The sequence below is a fragment of the Drosophila navojoa genome, chromosome 5, assembly GCF_054131105.1.
Source record: "Drosophila navojoa isolate 15081-1374.11 chromosome 5, UAZ_NAV_1.0, whole genome shotgun sequence".
In the NCBI taxonomy this organism is placed as follows: Eukaryota; Metazoa; Arthropoda; class Insecta; order Diptera; family Drosophilidae; genus Drosophila; species Drosophila navojoa.
The window spans coordinates 25235889-25255856 of record NC_142893.1 but is presented as its reverse complement, the minus strand read 5'-3'; the positions used below and the strand labels follow the sequence as shown (position 1 = coordinate 25255856).

The 19968-nt window shown below is 41.1% G+C and overlaps 4 protein-coding genes and 1 long non-coding RNA gene across 7 annotated transcripts; 2 read left to right on the top strand and 3 right to left on the bottom strand.

Moving 5' to 3' along the window:
- Positions 1 to 291: 291 nt before the first annotated feature.
- LOC149091249 (uncharacterized) lies at positions 292 to 1275 on the bottom strand. Its single transcript, XR_016197143.1, has 2 exons — positions 552 to 1275; positions 292 to 481 (listed from the first exon to the last, which is right to left on the bottom strand). It is a non-coding gene; the product is annotated as an uncharacterized LOC149091249 (long non-coding RNA).
- Positions 1276 to 7972: 6697 nt separating this feature from the next.
- On the top strand, positions 7973 to 11501 carry ppk6 (pickpocket 6). The gene is made up of 6 exons (XM_018106744.3): positions 7973 to 8367; positions 8663 to 8866; positions 8927 to 9663; positions 10371 to 10488; positions 10548 to 10657; positions 10720 to 11501. Exons 1-6 carry the CDS (start codon positions 8192 to 8194, stop codon positions 10857 to 10859), a joined length of 1485 nt encoding a protein of 494 aa, XP_017962233.1. The 5' UTR covers positions 7973 to 8191; the 3' UTR covers positions 10860 to 11501.
- On the bottom strand, positions 10866 to 12464 carry l(2)k09848 (WD repeat domain 74 lethal (2) k09848). Its single transcript, XM_018106743.3, has 4 exons — positions 12304 to 12464; positions 11527 to 12245; positions 11114 to 11469; positions 10866 to 11044 (listed from the first exon to the last, which is right to left on the bottom strand). Exons 1-4 carry the CDS (start codon positions 12389 to 12391, stop codon positions 10951 to 10953), a joined length of 1257 nt encoding a protein of 418 aa, XP_017962232.1. The 5' UTR covers positions 12392 to 12464; the 3' UTR covers positions 10866 to 10950.
- On the top strand, positions 12437 to 14997 carry LOC108655054 (pseudouridylate synthase TRUB2, mitochondrial). Of its 3 annotated transcripts, none has more exons than XM_018106742.3 (4): positions 12437 to 12548; positions 12634 to 12768; positions 12828 to 13040; positions 13096 to 13775. In XM_018106742.3, exons 2-4 carry the CDS (start codon positions 12639 to 12641, stop codon positions 13707 to 13709), a joined length of 957 nt encoding a protein of 318 aa, XP_017962231.1. In that variant the 5' UTR covers positions 12437 to 12548; positions 12634 to 12638; the 3' UTR covers positions 13710 to 13775. The 3 variants fall into 3 exon arrangements, with proteins under 3 accessions (XP_017962231.1, XP_089117011.1, XP_089117010.1); XM_089260885.1 differs by having other exon boundaries at positions 12523 to 12544; XM_089260884.1 differs by lacking the exon at positions 12437 to 12548 and adding an exon at positions 13782 to 14997 and having other exon boundaries at positions 12578 to 12768; positions 13096 to 13730.
- SmydA-5 (SET and MYND domain containing, arthropod-specific, member 5) lies at positions 13735 to 19932 on the bottom strand. Its single transcript, XM_018106741.3, has 2 exons — positions 15319 to 19932; positions 13735 to 15075 (listed from the first exon to the last, which is right to left on the bottom strand). Exons 1-2 carry the CDS (start codon positions 15654 to 15656, stop codon positions 13764 to 13766), a joined length of 1650 nt encoding a protein of 549 aa, XP_017962230.1. The 5' UTR covers positions 15657 to 19932; the 3' UTR covers positions 13735 to 13763.
- Positions 19933 to 19968: the final 36 nt, after the last annotated feature.

Genomic DNA, 19968 nt, shown 5'->3' with positions numbered 1-19968 from the left:
TCAGGGGATCTCGTAGTCGAGCAGTCTCGACTAGAGCTTTCTTACTTGTTATCTTTGTATTTGCTCCACAGGTCACGTGGTTTCGATGGGAAGCATGTTGAAATGATGATTTCAAATAATGTGCGTATCTGACTTGGTGGAGCATTAAATGTGCGTTCATGTGTTCCAGCTGGTCTTTCATCTGCTCTGATTACTACTTTATAGTCATCTCTTGGCATGCGCTCTAAAGCAGTCTTGAACAGCTTGACCAATGCATCAATGCATCTTGGAGAATTGCTCTTTTCATAGCTGTGTTGATTTCTTGACGCAGGTCAAGTTGTTCTTCCATATTGCCCATGACGTATATTTTCAAGAATTTGTGCTGTGCATCTTCAATAGGTTGCAATGATCCAATGCGATGCCAAATCTGGCCCTGAATCTTTAAATTCAAAGCCATAGTTATGGTTAGAATTACAAACACTTTTTACAGAAATCTAACAAACTTTATTATTCTTTATTTTTTTTTTAATTTTTTTTTTTCAATCCTTGAAAATAAAATTAACGTAAATTACCTTAAATGTTGGATTATATCCGTCTCCAATAATTTCCGGCCCAAATGAAATCATTTGGAAACAGGCATTGTATTTTTGAGTGTTCGCTAGAAAATGTCGTGATTCTAGTGTTTCGCCATAAAGCAGGGAACGCAATGGCTCTGGTGGCGGGACCACTAATGACAATGTCACTTTACCACTAAGGCAGCACGAACCGGGCATTTCACCAGCAAACTTTAATGCGCCACAATGCTGTCAAACAACGTCCATTGGCCCAATGCAAACTAAACGATGCAAGCTGTAGTCAATGGTGCAATCATATCGAAATGCTGCTCGGTCCAAATCAATCCTAAAACCAGATTCACGGGCTGCCTCTCTTTGAGAAGCTGGTTACTAACGCGGCGCCTTTCTCGGGCGATTCCTCGTTCTTCGTCAGATAATTGACTCGCGTTATTCCGTTGCCTAATTGCATTATGGGTCCGCCGGAAAAGATTAGATCTTCTAGGACGCGGCATTTTTATTAATAGTAATACTGAATATGCCCTCGCACAAAACCACAAAACAATCGAGATATATAAATATGAATAATTTACACAAATTAATGTCAGAGACAAACAAATTTTTTTTTTATAAAATTAGTTTTTTTATGAATAGTCAGGTTCGCCTGAGGCTGTGCCGTAGACTGACTGACTACATTTGTTTATTTACTTCTATACTATTGTATAATATGAGAGCAGGACCGAAAACTGTCCTGTTATCAAGCCTACTGAAATTTGAATCTTTAGGGAAAAAACCGCGTTTTTCAAGTATTCATGAAATTTTTTCAGTATTTTTAAGATCTACTATCCTACTCATAGCGGAGACAAATTCAACAAATAAAAAAACCATGAAAATTGGTCCAGCAGATCTCGAATTATAAGTGCTGGAAAACTTTTCACATTTCTCTTTTATATATATAGATATAGCATACTTTTTGGATCAGAGTGACACTCTAACACTGCACTATGAGGTAAACAATAACAGTAACTATACGAAAGTGTAATACTTGCATAAAATACACCTTAGAAGAAACTAGATACTTTAATATGGTTTCCTAAAGAAGTATGATATGAAAATAATTGATGTATTATATTTAGTGTTAAATCTTTAGTTTTATCATTATCATTGGAGTGTATATTTCAGAGGATACAATTTTTTTTGTCTTGACATTTATTTCTCTAAATTCGAGGTCTCGACCTCGAAGAGACAATGTGTCAGCTGTTGCATATTTTCTGATTTATTTATTTATGTATGCATACCATAAAGGACCATAAGTACTCCACTGGATTTTGTCTTTAGAAAGACGACTGGCATACAATAACATTACACTTACCTTGTGCAAACATTTTACGAGTATTTGAGTTTCGGCTTTAATGTTGCCGTTTTAGTAAATCCTTTTCCACAGTCGCTTTGCGTTGCTCTTGGCAACTATGTAGTTTCGCTGACTCGACGGCAGTTAGCGACAAGAATCTCGGCGCTTGGTAAATCTCTGGTGTGCCTGTCAACGGGCTCTTCCTGCTTCCGCTTTCCCATATCCCGTTTGAGCCTTTGAGAGTTGCCTCCCACAATTTCCTTGGCGCCAGGATGATGCCGCCTTTCGTGGGCCTCTCGTCATTTGGACCGCTGCCCAGTTGCCTGGCTACCCACTTGCCTCTTGACAGACCACTCTGTGGGCCATTTAATCGTAAGAGCCGTCTGCACTAGAACTGTGAGCGTCCGGGTGGAGTGAACGAGTGCAGTGAATTATTTGCTTGTATTTTACGATTATGGCCGCGTCTCTGTGCTCATTGTGGCTTTCAGAATTCAATGTGTATGCAAATATTCGATTGACATCCGGCTTTTATGTGCGAACAGCTGATATTGATAGCGCCGAGGGCCTTGTAAGACAGTCCATCCCAAGTGCTGTCCAAACATAATAGCCGCAGGCCGGCTTCCCTACATCCGCCCTGTTGGCCCCTCCACTTGGCTGCCCTGATTGATATGACTGATTGTCAGCTGCCATTTGTTGGCTTATCATTACGAGTGATAATCAAAAAACAAATTTCAGCTTCAAGTGCCGCAGCAAACATCAATCTAATATTTGTTTGAATAGAGACTTGAGCAATAAATATTGCGCATCTTTTTCACAGGCGCGACCTGTAAGCACCTTACTGTCGAAAATATTAAATTACAGAATAAACAAGTAAGAAGGCTCTAGTCGAGACCGCTCGTCTAGGAGATTCCCTGAACCCTCCAATCTGATATTCTAATCATTCTATACTTCTTTTATGCACATATACATACATACACATGCATCCACACGCACGTATAAAAACGCGCTCTGCTAACTGCGCAGTAAGCAGCGACTGCGCTTGGGCTACGCTGGGCACTATTATGGTAATTCATTTGTTGAATAACTTCATTTGTAGACATAAAATCTTAATGAAATTTTCAGGGCGTAATCATATGGTCACAATGTGTGTACATTCCAAAGGACAAGTCTCTACTTAAAATACGTTTTCTACAAATTGGGGGCGAGGGGGGCGTGGTATCCAAAATCTGTTGATTACAAAATGTTTTTATTTATCATATGTATATATACAGTAAATCTGAAGTCTCCACGTCTAATAGTACTCCAATGAGGCTAAAAAACAAAATACATTTTTCGATTATTCTCGATAAAAAAGTTATCGGATGAGCTATCGAAAAAATATTCAGTTCTCTAGCTCTCATATCTTCTGAGATCTCGGCGGACAGACGGACAGGGCTGATTAATTTCTGACCTGTTTTTACATTTTGCAATGAAAAGCAGACTAAATAAAAACAATTAAGAAGGTTCTAGTCGAGACTGCTCGACTAGGAGATACCCTGAACCCTCCCATCTGGTATTCTTATCATCCTGCATTTCTTTTATGCACACATATGTATGTATGTAAGCATCTGCACGCACGTATAAAAACGCGCTCTGCTAACTGCGCAGTAAGCAGCGACTGCGCTTCGACTGTGCTGCAGTGTGGACAATATTATAAGAATTTAATTGTTGAATAATTTAATTTCTAGACGTACAATTAATGAAACTTTCAGAACGTAATCATAATTTTCAAATGTATGTATATGCCGAAGCACAGTCTCTAGTATTAGAAATACGTTTTTTACAATTGAATACAAAATGTTTGTATTCAATATATTTATATACACAGTAAATCTGAAGTCTCCAGGTCTAAAAGTGTTCAAATGAGGCTGAAAAAATCAAATTAATTTTTCGATTATTCTCGATAAACTCGTACTGCGTATGGTATACACGAGCTTATATGCCGAATTTCGGCTCGCTAGCTTTATACCATTATACCCTGATTTCCCATTTTCAATGGGTTCAGGGTATAAAAATATTGAACAGCAATCACTGGGTGCCAACTGAAAACACTGCCAAATATATTTGGATGGTAGGAAAAGTTTTCTTGGCGCGTAGTTAAAGCTAATGAAGAACCTTGGCAAACATGCGGACCAAACTTCTTGCCAAACAAAACAAGTTCAACGGCGCAGAACGTAAGAGAACAGAGGAACCTTCATACATATAATATATTCGATATATACGTTACGATATATACGATATACAAAATTTGTGAAACCTGTAAAAATGCCTTAATTTAAGCTGAATTTTTTTGTATTGTATATTTATTACAATATGTTGTTAAAACCTTTTTCTTCGTTTAACTGAAATCACGTAGTTTTACGTTCGACTCAACGACAAAGTCTAAAAAAAATACGAGCTAAATAAAACTTACCAAATAGCTAACCTGATTTCTTTCTCTCTTTTTGTCATGGGTCTCTCTAGTCTACATTTCCATATATATTCCTAACTTTAATCAAATAATTTATTTTCAACACATATTCTTGGAGCTTCTGCTTCTATTTGCGAGGCTGTTTATATTTGGGAATTCATGGAGTCTGTATTTCACAGAAAGTACTTTTTGGGTCATTGGGAAGACGTATGAGGCTTAGGAAGCTGAAAAATGTGTTTTCCAGTGTGAAATGTTCCGTTTTTAAAGTTCGCCACATTTGCCCACATTTCAATTGGCCAAGCTGAAGTCGACCCACACGTGATACTCCCGCGTTTATCGGACCCACAAATTTTACAAATTGCTCTGCAGTTAGACAGATTATGTAGAGCATGTATGTATGTAGGAGGATGTGTGGCTCATCAGCCCTACGCTTGTGTGCGACACGCGCCTCTGATAAAAAAGCAGCTACAAATTTGACGGCAACTTCCTGACTGCCACGAGCTTCACATTTGCAGAACCCAAAAGTTATTTCCCTCTGCGAAATTAAAAGTTTGCGTAGTTCATGTTAAAGTTTCTCTTTATTGTTGGCCGGGAGGCATGAGCGCTAGGCGTGAAAAGTTTTCTTTTTTTTATACCCTGAACCCATTGAAAATGGGAAATCAGGATATAATGGTTTTGTGATAGTGTATGTAACGGGATAGTGTATGTATACTGTGTATATACATATGTGAATACAAACATTTTGTAATTTACGGATTTTGGATACCACGCCCCCTTCGCCCCCAATTTGTAAAAAACGCATTTCAAATACTAGAGACTTGTGCTTCGGTATACACATACATTTAAACATTATGACTACGTTCTGAAAGTTTCATTACGATCGCACGTCTAGAAATTAAATTATTCAACAAATAAGTTCTCATAATATTGCCAACACTGCAGCGCAACCCAAGCGCAATCGCCTGTATATGCGTGTGAGTGTGTGTGTGTTTGTTTGTATGCGTGTGTGTGTCCGAATTATTATTGAAATATCAGTTGCTGCAAGGGTTCAGGGGATCTCGTAGTCGAGCAGTCTCGACTAGAGCTTTCTTACTTGTTTTTTGTTTACTTTGTCTCATTTGTGCGCTATGGTTTTTTAATTGCCTTGATTAGCATACGAATTTTTCCAGTAGAAGTTGCGCACAATTAAAATTCAATCGCATTTGCTTAGCGTCCATAAAGTCAACAACTAATTCGTAAACAACTTCCGCGAGCTCTGCGGTGCTGCAACTTCTTTTAGCTCGAGTAAATTGTTTCTCTAGCTGATAGTTTGTTATCGTTGTCCTGATTGCCTGCAGGATGTTGTTGCCCGCACAAGTTCTGAGTTTTATTGCCATTGCTTCAAAGCTGGGGATTCGTACATGAAAACTTGTTGGGCCCCCCACACACAGTATGACTGAGGGGAAGTTGGAAAAGCTTAAAGTTGAAACTCTACTCGAGTTATGTCCGTTAAAAAAGTGCACTTCCAACTAGTTGCTCAAGTATAATTATTGGCGAAAGTCGAATCAAGCATCGACAAAGTCAATGGCAATAGAGAGATTTTCAGATCATTTAAGTGAATTTAGAACTAACATTCAACAATTTTTTGAATCCAACACTAAGGACATCAGCTTAATTTAGTTTACGTAATTAAATGAATTTATCAGCTATGCACATCAATCGTACTTCTTCTATTCTTACATCTTTTTATAGAAACTTGATAATCTGAATTAATTTTACTTTTAATGATTCAAATTTTCAATTTAATGTCGTGTAATCATCATGAGATGATCAAGTTTCTATGTTTATTTGCTATAGTACAAATAATTCTTGTTTGCTAAATTTGCGGTTTTCATGCTAAATTTAGTATTTTGGTACGGGGTACTCTTTATATAACTCTCATAATTATATTGTTTTTAGAGTTATACATGCTCAAATTATAATAAAGCAACAAAATACTTACAAATATAAGGCTCATAAATTTCCATAAATAAAAAATTATTTTTTGATAAAATATCCAAATTTTGAAAATGACAATCCAAGCTTCAAAATAATTAACAGAAATAACTATCTGCAAATAGTTTTTTAAATTTATCTTTAAGATATTATAAGAATTACTTGTAAGGTATTAAAGTTAATGAATTTTTTTATTTTTTTTATTTCATTTTATAATTTTATAAAATATAGATTTTATTTTGAATATCTCATTATTAGAGGGTTATTCATTCCAACTTTATAAATATATGATTAGGTTACATTTACCCACGCATTGAAATAATTTATTAGTTTACATGCTCAGACGACCGACTCTAGCATTAAGAATGTAGCAATTTATTACTTATTTTCGATAATGTTTTAATCGATAACTAAATAACGGACAAGTTGTCGATTTTCTGAAAAAGACTCAAGATATGCGCGTAATATACACGGACATAGGTAAACAACTTACAAAACTATTATACCATTTTCAGTACTTGGACATCTACTGCGCGCGGGAGTTTTTTTTTTTTCTTTTTTTTTTTTTGTCGCTAATCTCTAATTTTTGTAATTATCTGCCTAATAATACTAGTGCGACTAGTAATTTCACTTACACTAACGCAACAGCAGCTACTGCAGGAATCTGCTGTGTGAGTCCTAGCGGGTGCACGGCTAACCTTGGAACTGGCTCTATCCAACGCTCCGCTGATAATGTCGATCTAACATGCAACGATTCTGCTAAAATTAACCATCCAGTACTGAGTGGAGCTGTTGACTGGTGAAACTGGTGACTGCCCAAATAAACTTAACAAATAAAAGGAAGACCTTCTTTTTCTCCCTATAATAACCTTCAGAGGTCGAACAAAAACTTAAAACTATACTCGACTTCAATAACAACCAATAAACTCTAGAAATAGATTTGGCAGCTAGACGTGAACATTAATGCAGCCAGTGAAATAATAGCTCTTCTGACGCTGTCCCTCAGAATACTCTCAATATGAATCCTAACGACACGGACAACAACCCACAGCATAATACTTCTAACGCTATCAAGCTTAGTTCACCAACGCCACCGCAAATAGTGGTTAGTATTACCGACCTTAATGATCTCCTTGAACTCATCAAGGAAATAACTAGCCTAGATAACGTGCCCATCAATTTCAATCAAGCTGAAACAGCCCGAAAACTTCCCAAAGACAGTGATACATATAGAGCCATTGTAAACCATTTTGATGCTATTGCGATTGAGTTTCACACCTATCAACTAAAGGGAGATAAACCCTGCAGAATAGTTGTTAAGGGGCTAAACCACAGAACGTTGAACAAACAAATTTTTAAAGATTCAAAAAAAAAAAAAAAAAAAAAAAAAACGGAAAGGACAATAGTATAGTCTGCACAACTTGAAATCCCCTTAACTCGGTATGGGGTCGGCTCTATTATTAATTTACCTTCATTGTGCTGTTTTGGTTCTATTTTTGATGTACCGGTTCTTCACTTAATAAATAAATATATATATAATATATATTATTCCTTTTAATTTTTTCAAATATATATTCATATATATTCATTTATTTGTATGAATTATTAAACGATAATTATGCGTTGTTAAGTCACTTTCTGAAAGCTTTTACAGTCCACTAGAAGTCACATTAAGCACGCACGAATGATTCACCTTCCCGAGCTCTGCAGGAGCTCTTACCATATCATTACAGCTAATGTGCTACAAGTGACAAAATTGTTTAGGCTTAACAAATTAAGACAATTAGACCTTAATTAGCTCTTTCGAAGACTGCCGACGCGTCGATGACCTGCTCGAGACTATAAAAGTGGCAGCACTGAGCTGTCAACAAGTGCAGACAAAACGAAATGGTCAACATAGTCAAACATCCTCCGAGCAGGAGTGCAAGGAATCCACTACTCCAATGCTGGAAGAGCCACCCACTGAAACTAGCCATTACGAACACCTTCTGGGAGTACACGGAGCGCACCAAGGTGAGCGGCATGTGGCTTCTGCGGCGCAATCGCACGCACGGGTTGTCCAGGTGAGTGAGCTATGCGTAATCGACCCTTTGTCAAAATATCTTTATTTGCTAACAACAACGGCAGACCTCATCAAACTAAGATCGATTGTAATACTAACCTCAATAAGTCTTTACGGCTGACCATATCCGGATCCCCAATTCATATCAGAATAAAACGAGACTTAATAATTAGTAATAAAATCAATTTGAAATTTTCCTAGTCGCGACTCTCTGAAAACTTGTTTCTCTCAGAATTTAATCAGAATTCAGAATCTGTTTGTCTGTTTGGACCTAAGTACATTTACATATATTGCAGATTAATTTGGGCTTCGGTGCTGGTTCAGCTGCTGGGTCTCAGCATCTATTTGACTATGCTGCTCTGGCTGAAGTTCTACTCATATCCTATTCTAAACACCATTTCAAATGAGCTGTCTATTACGGATGTGGCCTTTCCCGGCGTAACCATATGTAGTCCCAAGACGGTAAACACGGAGCGAGTGCAACGCTACGTCCGAACGCTGTGAGATGCAATGGAGAATCTCATGAAGGATCCTATTGATACTCTCTTTAACTCTTTCAGCCAGATACCTTCGGATTACGATGTAGCCGAAGTAGCAGCTGGCTTTGAGTTTCTCAATGCCTTCACGGATCAGAGCTTTGTTCCCCCAGCGCATGAGAGCTACAAGGCAACGGATGCTGTGCTGCGACTAAACAACGTGTCCATATGGGAGGCTGCCATGGCTGTCAGTCCGGGCTGTGCGGATTTTGTAAAACGCTGCTTTTGGGGCGTTGGGGAGTTTCCGTGTAATCAGAGCCATGAATACTTGTCCTTTATACCGACTACTGCATTCCTTGGTCCGTGCTGCTCTTTCAACTACAATCCGCGGAATTCCAGCTTTCTGCCCTTCTCAGCCAACATCTTTGGCATGGATGGGGGCCTCACTTTTATTGGCGCTGAAGGCTCTGAACGAAACCTAAACACCGGCCTCATTGTACTTGTCCATCATCCGATGGACTATGTAACGGAGAAAGCCGCATCGGTAACTATAACTGCAAGGTCCGAGAGCTTTGTCGAAGTCTCGCCCACCGTACAGACTTCCTCGACAGAGGTGCTTGAGCTGTCTGAGCGCAAACGAGATTGCCTCACCTCGGATGATGTGCAGCTACGCAACTATCGCCAGGCAGCCTGCTTGCTCGCCTGCCAGACAGAGGCGATTGGCAAACGCTGTGGCTGTCATCCTTACCTCCTGCCCACCGTAAGCAAGAAGTTTAAGGAATGCAGTCTGAACGATACCTTCTGCTACGCATATAACTATGGTAAATAGAGAATACCTACGCCGTACACTTAACTGCGACTTATCCCAAACCTAGACAAGTTTCCCACCTTTACACTCTTTCCTCATTCGACTTACCTGTTCCCATCTCTCGCGGCGCTTGAGTTATTTACCTACACAGACACGTGTGATGCATTGTGGTCACCATATCGCCTTCCTCTGTTTCTCTCTCTCTCTCTCTCCATCTATCACTGATTGCTCCAGTTACATCATATATAATTTAAATTAAATATTCAAAATACGTGCCTGTCTGCCAGCTTATGTAAGTGTACACGCAAGTTGCTCCATAACAGGTCCTTAAAGACGCTTCGGTATGCAAAACCCATAACAATTCCACAGAGCATATTATATGTATATGTCGGTAGCATAAATAGCGTGATTCGGCAAGTGTCTGCTGAAATTCTTCCTATTAACTCGCATACTCATACACACATACATATGTCTATGTGAGCATGTGAGTATTTGTTTGAGTTACCGTATTAGAGTGTTACTCCTCCTTTGATGCCATATCTACAAAGTTAAACTTTAATTAAAGCAAATAAAGAATGCGCGAAATGGGGACTTTTCCTATAAATAGTTTTCGAATGCTTCTTTCGTATCCTCTAGACTTTATCCTCATAGGCAAACTTTACGATATACCTACTAACTTTCTACACAGTAATACATATACAGATAAGATCTAATTTACAGACAATTTCAAGAGTGTTCGTTGTGATCAATGCCTCCCCAATTGCTATGACGTCACATACTCAACGCTGTCCTATAAAACGGATCTCAATCTGCATTCATTCTCCGTCAGTGGCTTTTAGTAAGTATGCAATATAATTGTAGTTCGCAACGTAGTGAACTTAATAATAGCTTACTTAGCAAGCAGGAGACGCTGAACAACGACAGCTTCATGCTACGAGTGTATTTGGCTAAGCAGGTGGTCCCAGTGATACGCAAGGTGACCGTCATGTCCTGGGTTGGACTGCTATGTAAGTGCTTATGAATGTTTCAATTTCAGATAAATATTTTTCTATGTATCCAACGATTGCAGCTGACTTGGGAGGCATTTTCAATTTGTGCTTGGGCTTGAGCATGATTTCCATCGTGGAGTTCTTCTACTACTGCACTTATCGCTTGTATGTTAATTATCAACAGCAGAAGCAGCTTCTGGTGAAACATGCTTGGAATTAGTCTCGATTTAACAGATATTATTATATATTTCAATACATTTATATATCTTTGATCTATAACTTAATTGTAAAAGAGGTTGTAATATCGCGAATCATTTTTTCTTTTTTGACTTTTGTGACTGCGTGGTTGCTTTTCGTTTTTGAGCAACTGTCATTTGCTGCTCATTCGCTTCATCATCGCTGTCCCTGTGGGATAACACATTTATGAATATACTTTACGTATACCTGATTTATTTTTGTCATATTCAAACTCACCCAACGGTGGCCATTTGCTCAAACATGTCCTCGTACTCCGCGTCCAGCGGCGTTGCCTTAGGCTCTCGTTTATTTCGTATGCTTTCTTGCGTTTGCACTTCAGGCTCCGCTTCGTTGTCATCCTCGCTGAGCTGCCGCTGTTGTGACAGTTGGTTAATGAGCACCTTCGTCGCCTTCGACTTGACGTAGCACTGATAGAGCAGTACAGTGGAATCAGCATCGTGCACGCGTACATAGCGATCCAGAGAAGCGGAGCTCAGATATTTGCCCGTCTCATCCAAGTAAAGGTCGCTGATGCCGCCCGTAAAGCCTTTATAAGTGTGCACATGAGTTTTCATGCGGCGCGTGTCAAAGGCCTAACAAGGAATCTTAATGAAGTACGTAAATACACATATGCACAATTTAGTACTTACCTTTAAGACTCCCATTGTAGTGCCTGTATAAATATAGTGACCATTTGCTACGAGCGACGCAAAGCTCATGCCATGCTCCTCGCTGGCAAAGTGTGCCACAGGACGACGTTGCTTGCGTGTGTCGTACAGCCTCACGTAGCCATGGCGAGAGCAGGTGGCCAAGACGCTTGGCCCATCCACAAAGCCTATATCGCTATCCCACACGGGCACCTCTAGCTGCAGATAATCGTTGGGCAAATTCTTGGAGCTGAAGATTTGCTTGCCATCGGCACTCAGATCGTAGATTTTCAAGTTATTCTGTCGAGCTTTGCCGCCGGTGGCCACAATCTGCCTAGCAGTAGAGCACTGACGCAAGTGGTCCATATGATCTCCAGTGGTTATAAGAACTGGTTCCGCCGCAGATTCCTCCTCCTCATCATCAACAGCATCCAGCGACGTGGTCTGTATTTTTCCATTGCTAAAGCCAGCAATCAACTTATTGTTATAGCGAGCTAGACCTACAATTGGGGCGCCGGCTACATTGATGTGGCGTGTTCTTGAGGCACCGCTTGCTCCCAGTGAATGCACCTCAACCACATTCTTCGCGCGACCGAGCAGTATTTCCGTTTGCGCCTCATTGCCAAATGCCAACGCAGTCACTCGGGATTCTTTATCTAGAGCCGCCACATCAGTAAGGTTTGATTGTGAATATGGATTCTTTTCCAGAGCGGGCACCAAGTCTGTAACATATAAAGTTTAAAAAAAAGAGCCCGCCGTAGAACATGTCATTTGACTCACGTTTGAAAGAGCCTGTGTGTGTGCCTACAAACAATTCATGTTTGGCTGTATAATTGGCATGCTTTAAGTTTGCTGTAGTCCACTTCATTTTGTTAAATTGCCCCTTAACAATAAAACAGTCAAAACAAATGCTACACGTGCAGCGCCAAATGTGTGTAAGCGAGACAGCCCTATAAGCTGTCTATCGATTAAAACGATTATTCACCAACACTGAATATAAATCGTATAGCACATATCAGCGGTGGGTATATCTATCGCCTGCTCACGTAGCGACATTTTATTTTAAAGAATAACACGCTCATGGTTTATGAATTTTTACATAATTCATAGAAACTATGGCGCTGACAAAAGTGTACGATGCGGCCACGGTGCTTAAGAACCTCAATGGCATTATCAATGTCTACAAGCCGTCTGGCTTGAAAGTTAAGCATGTGCGCAATGCCATTCTAAGCAACATATGCAAAGGTGCGTTAAAAGCAGAATTGAGATATGAAATAAATAAAGTAATGCTACTTATGTGGTAGGACTCAATGAGCTGGAACAACGGGAGCCACGTGAACTGCCGAATAACATGCGACTGCTGTGCGCTGGCGCTGCCACAGACACTGTACTGCATAAGATAGCCGCCAACACAGATCTCTCGGACCACATATTGGCCAGTGGGCCACGCTACTTGCCAAGTGATATTCGCTGCGCAGCTGTTGGTACACTGGGTTATCACACAAGCGGCGTACTGTGTATGTAATGTATTACTGTATTCCACAGCAGTTATTTGCATATCGTTTTGTTTAGTGTTTGGGCTAAACAAAGGACTGCAACAGTCCAGTCTAATACAACGGAATCGCCCAGTGCGCGTTTACCATGTAACCGCTCGAATGGGCACAGCCACAGAGAATCACCTGCCAGACTCACGTGTGACAGTGCGCGCTAATCACCGGCACTTGACACCGGATCGCATTAGCGGATTGGCCGCCTCGATGCAGGCTTCCCATCAGCGGAAAATGTACGAGCTCTGCGGCGTAGACTTGCAGACGCAGGCGGCCTACGAGCTGGCCTGCAAGGGACTACTGCGACCCGCCGACAATAACCAGCCCGTCGTCTATGGCATCAAGCTCATACACTTTGAACGACCTCACTTCACGCTCGAGCTGCACACGATCAACGAAAACGAACAGTACATGGCAGCCCTGATCCACGACATGGCTATCGAACTACGCACTGTAGCTCACTGCTCACAGATTCGTTGCATACGTCACGCCCACTTTGATGTGTCGGAGAGTCTACTGCGCCATGGCTGGCACCTGCCGGGCATCATGAAGAATCTGCGAATGCAGCAAAGTGTGCTCGAAGCGCATCCGCAGCTACTGGACCAGCAGCGTGTGGATCTACATGCTGCTCAACAATAGCTATTTATAAATAATTAAAATGTAATTATAAGTTTTGTATATAAATGTTTAATTTCATTTGTTAAATTTCAGTGTGGCTGTCAATTTGTAATGCTCCGCAAAGTGCTGCTGCAATTTATCGTTCAGCTTCTTTCCGGCCACAGAGTCCAGCACCTTCTCCACCACGTCTTGCGCCTCCTTCAGACGCAGTTCAGCTTGCTCCAGCAGAGCTGCTGCTTCAGTATGCTGTCTGCGTGCTCGCTCCTCCAGCGTATGAGTCATCTCGATGAGAATGGTGCTGACGTAGATGGCAAGCTTGATGCTGTGGGGATCGAGCAAGTGGCACACGTTGTATAGCTCATTGCACAGGCGTTGCTTTCGGCCCAACTGCAGATCGCTCAGTGTAGCCAACTCCAGCCCTGCCTCATGACCGTACAGCTGGACGAGAGTGTGCTTCAGATTAAACATGTGAAAGTGATTGGTGTGCAGCAGCTGGGAGAGTCGAGCCAACAGTAGCTCCACGTGGCTGGCTGTGGGTCGTCCAGCCAACAGGGACTCCACTTGCTCGGTCATGTGTGTCTGCACTTCAGTCACGTAGGCAGCGTCCACAACCATGGGACAAGTGTCGCACTTCCACTGAGTCTTCTCATCAAGTGGGTCGACCGGCAGCTGGACGCCTACGCACGACTTGGACACATCACCCAAGCAACGCATGGCACTCACATAACTGCCGTTCTCGGTCGGATCCTCACAGCGTGCACAGCGGCAGCTGAAGTGCTTAGTCATGAGTAGATGATGCTGTCGCATTTGCGTACCCCACAATATGTTGGTGTATGTGATCTTCAAATGGTCTCCCTTCTTCAAGCCGCAGCCCGCACGCACTGCAATCCGTTGTGTGGCAGCATCGAACTGGAAGTAACAATTCGGCTGGCAGGCGTGCTCCATCATGCAGGCTTGCCGGAAGAGACCGCTCAGCTCTATTCCCGTGGACAGCTCGATGACCATATAGTTGGTCTCTATGATGCCGCACAGGCGATGCAGCAGCTGTGGCTCGTAGTCGCTGGGCATGCTGTCTCGTTGTTTACTCTGCTTGATGCGCTGCAGGAAACGCTGCTGTAGGTAGCCGACAATTCGCTGCTCCGCTTCCTGGTGCAGTTCGGTGCCCAGGCGCTCCTCTTCATGCGACTGCATTTCCAACAGCGCCCGCCAGCGATCCGGATGTTGCTGCTGCAACAGCAGGCACTTGAGCACCAGCAACGCATCGTGTCGGTAGTAGTCAACGAGAGCACGTACATCCGTCTTGGTTCTAGGTGCGCTTCCCAGACTGAGAACACTGCACTCCAGTTTCTCGTGCTCGCAGCCGATGCTGCATACGGGCCAGCGACAACTGTTGGATATCGAAGATTAAGGAGTACTACTATTAACGCATTAGAGTTTTAGTTATGGTTGGTTTATGGTGTATCAAGACAAGATACTGATGATTATGCTAATCATTGCCGGCAGATGAACTATTATATTGGAATTATTTTCGAAGGTCGTAGAAATACCTTCAACAAATGCATGCTTTGACCTACGCTTTTGAGGATTCCCTTCAACTGTTGATTTTTGTTCCACGGTTTTTGACACTCACTTGCGACAATGATGTTTGTCCACGCGGCAGGGCGTGTAGCAGCCTACACAGGGGACGATGCTGGACGATTTCTCTTCGTCGGTGAGAAACCACTTAGGACCCACGACAAGGGGATCCTCGACAAATATGATCTGCTTGGCCATAACGTTGTGTGTAGCTACCAAGTAGCGGCCCAGTTGGGCATCCTGCTGCTCCCGGAATGGCCGGCAGCAGCTCTTGTGCTGCGGCCAATCCTGCTTCTGGTGCTCCCCATTGCAATAGCGTACGACCTTGCAGCGTGTGCAGGTGAGCCGGGCGGCCACATGGCAAACGGCACAGTTAGTTTTCGTGAACGTCATTCCAATTGTCACTCTACGACTCTCTAAAACGCAATGATCTTATGTGAGCGGACAACATTTGATTCGTTTCGGGCTTCCACTGTTTTAGCACTTTTCTTCAAACATTTGCCTCTGCTCGCTCAAAATCTATTCAGCGTGCTCTGCGACGCGTTCAGGAATGCTGTGAAAATCTCTTCAAAGTGAGAGTATACATACATATATAATAGTATGCACACTATATATATAGATATATATATGTCGAAGCACTAGTATTCTTGTTGAAGCACTAGTATTCTCTTGCTTAATTTCCATTGTGCAGCGAGTTTCGGCGGCGGACAAGTTCTAAACGTAACTGACTTCTTTGTCTCAACCATTTCTTGTGCTTGCCACCGAACCACACTCAGCGACAGCTACAAACGCTGTCGCCCAGCTACAACGGGACATTTCCATGCTAAAAATCATATTCCAGTCACAACACATCAAACGGCTGATGCAATACTCTTATGAAATTACAATAGTTGTGAAATAGCAAACAACTCTTATTTCACATACTGACCACCAAATACTCTCAATAATTTCACTATGTAGGTTGCGCTCATGTGTGACCAAAACAACCACCATACACTGTCATAGAGCATTCTTTGTTCAAGGGCATCAAACACACAAGCTCGACTCACACTCGCACAAGTTCGAAGGCACGCATAAAGGGAAATAGAAGCACAATTATAGTGCGCGCCAACAAATTAGTACTACTTGCTCTTCGACACGGCCATCCTGACCTTAACACGGCCTCGTGTAATATTATACCAAGCTTTTCCACATCATCAATTTATTTACCAATTATTAAGCATAAGATATAATTTCCGCTTTATCTCATAAATTGGTCCATTACAACTACATATCTTTTTACATTTTTTTCTTACAGTTTGTATAAGATCTTATTTCCGATTTTAGTTTTATTCTTAGGTTGGCATAAATTTATCTTTCTACTCAACTCAAATTCTTCGTAATTGTTCGCATTATCATAACCTTAGCTCGTTTTACATCTAATTATCTCATGTGCCACATGCTACTATCAGAACATTTCACCATCTCTTATTTCATTACTGTCTCTTGCAACAGTGTCTCTTTCATTTACTTCATTACTGTCTCTTGCAACAGCTTCTCTCTCAATTACTTCATTACTGTCTCTTGCAACAGCTTCTCTCTCAATTACTTCATTACTGTCTCTTGCAACAGCTTCTCTCTCAATTACTTCATTACTGTCTCTTGCAACAGCTTCTCTCTCAATTACTTCATTACTGTCTCTTGCAACAGCTTCTCTCTCAATTACTTCATTACTGTCTCTTGCAACAGCTTCTCTCTCAATTACTTCATTACTGTCTCTTGCAACAGCTTCAATTACTTCATTACTGTCTCTTGCAACAGCTTCACTTTCAATCAATCCATTACTGTCTCTTTCAACAGCTTCTCTTTCAATCAATCCATTAATGTCTCTTTCAATTATATTCAAATCCTCGTCGCAACTTTCCATTTCAATTGTGTACCCCTCCGTCTACCAATTCAAATATCTGCAACGGCCCTCTAAACTTGGGACTTAATTTCGTCTGATGCCTTTCTTCAATCCTCAACAACACAAAGTCGCCTTTTTTATATCTAACTAATTTAGCTTTGGTTTTATCAAATCACGCTTTATTGTAAGCTGCTCCTGGAATATTTTCCGCTGCCCGTGCTCTTGATTCTACCAAATCGACCTCATGTGTCGTGTCGCACAGTGGGAGCAGCCCCAACGGTCGAGCAACCTTACCAATAAACAATTCTAAAGGACTTGCCTTTGTTACACGACTTACTGTACAATTTAAGGCTAACTGAACCTCTCGATTGCTAGTCTCAACTGCAGTTAACAGATTTTCAAGGTGTTCATAGTCCGTTCAACTTATCCGTTTGCTCTACTTGCGCCCGTCGCAATTAAATGCAAGCATATTTTCTGTTTATAACAAACTCGCTAAACTTTGTATTGGCGAAACACCTACCCTGGCCTGCGATTATGAGGTTTGGTACTCCAAACAATGATACAGCTGATGTCACAACAATTATGCAGCTCTTAGCATCAATCTTGACCGTGTGTGTTAAATAGGCAAATTTAGTGAAAGCATCTATTTGGACAATAACATACTCCTTTTGATCAGACTTCCCACTTAGTTTTCGACGAACTTTCGTATATACTTGGACATGATTTCAAACCAGTAATAGTCATAGGCCTTATCCAACGTCTTCTCCCAGCCTAAATGCATGATTGATTCATGTATCTGATTTATTACAGACCATCTGAACGCTCTTGGGACAATTGGCAAGGATCGAGTTCTACCATTTCTCTGGATTTTACGATATAATATTCCCCCTCTTAACTCATAAGTTTTTATCAAGTCCTCGGGCAAAGAATTCTCTTTCAACTCTTTCACGATATTACTGATATCAGCATCTTTGCGCTGTTCGGCCATTAGCCAATCACTAGATATTTCTGAAAGATTAACTCGCCTTTCCTGGATCTTATAAATATTATTCGCCTTAGTGGATGGGAGATTTCTCGAAAAGAAGTCGGCATGAGCCATTCTCTTACCCTCTGTATACTGTAAATCAAACGTGAACAATGCAATGCAATCAGTAAGAACGACGAACTCTCTGCCCGTCAAATAATGTCGGAAATGCTTTATAGCCATGACAACTGCAAGAGTTTCTAATTCGTAAGAACGGTATCGTGACTCAGCAGATGAAGTTGCCTTACTGAAAAACTCAACGACATGAGCCTTATTGTTGATTCTATGTAATAGAATGGCTCCGTATCCTGGAGCACTTGCATCCATATGCAACTCAATCGGGTATTGGGGGTCAAATATTACTAAGACTGGCTTCTGCGTAAGCAGAGAAACAACTTTTTGTCTTATTTGTTTATGTTCTGGCTTCCAGACAAACTCGTTCTTTTCCAACGTCAAAATATATAATGGCTTCATCGAACACGAAAATTCTTGTATAAATTGCCGAACATATGATGCCAATCCGATAAATTGTCTCAAGGCCAAAACCGACTTATACAAAGAAAAAAAAATATAAGTGTCGTGTCTTCACAATATTATGAATATCGTGTTATCACTATTATAAGCATCGTGTCATCACTATATTTCAAGATTAAGAGCGTAAAGAGGAAAGAATAAAATGTACTTCACAATAACGCTTAAGGTTGTATGTGTGACTATGCGACTGCCGTTATTTCAATTCCATTCGTTTCTTCCCCGATCCGTTATCCTAACCTGGCAGACGTCTCTGTCTGACGCAGTCTGGGCACGACAGTAAATTAGAGCGAGACAGACACAACAACCGCAACACATACATGTATGAGCGAGCGTGCGCGTGCACCCACACAGAACAGCAGCAAGGCCCAAATATATCATCATTTGAACAACGGTTTACAATTTTCGATCTGATAACTTCAAATTTTCCGGGAGACATAATGATATGAAACCCATTAGACAATATTTCTCGATCAATCACGACACCTTTTTTTAAGTTTTCATCCCCCAAAACATGAAATAGTATCTCAATGCAAAAAATTGTTAATTTTTACATTACCAAGTATTTGCAATGTACTACAAATACTACCATTGCCAATACCCTTTAAAATTACTACATTATTAATTCTTTTACCAATTAACTTAGAACTTATCTTTTCTTTGACCAATGAAAATTCCGCACAAGTTATGTCAGGATAACATGTTTGTGAAAGCCACTGCGATGCACTGCCATCCAACGCTGCACTCAAAGCCATCACTAATGCACTGCCTTTTATGAGATTTTCCGCCATGATGATATTCACTGTAGCGCACCATGCTGCTGCGTCGGCGCCAGCAACTTCTGCGTTGAGTTTTGGCAACACTATTGTCTTATTATTTGTTGTTTCAGTTGCAATGCTTTACAAGCTCGATTAAATTTTTATTTTGTTGCTCAATTAATATTCATAGAGGCTCATTCAGAGTGGTAGATAGTGAGCCGAATCCCACTTCTGATGTCGAAGCACTAGTATTCTTGTTGAAGCACTAGTATTCTCTTGCTTAATTTCCATTGTGCAGCGAGTTTCGGCGGCGGACAAGTTCTAAACGTAACTGACTTCTTTGTCTCAACCATTTCTTGTGCTTGCCACCGAACCACACTCAGCGACAGCTACAAACGCTGTCGCCCAGCTACAACGGGACATTTCCATGCTAAAAATCATATTCCAGTCACAACACATCAAACGGCTGATGCAATACTCTTATGAAATAGTTGTGAAATAGCAAAC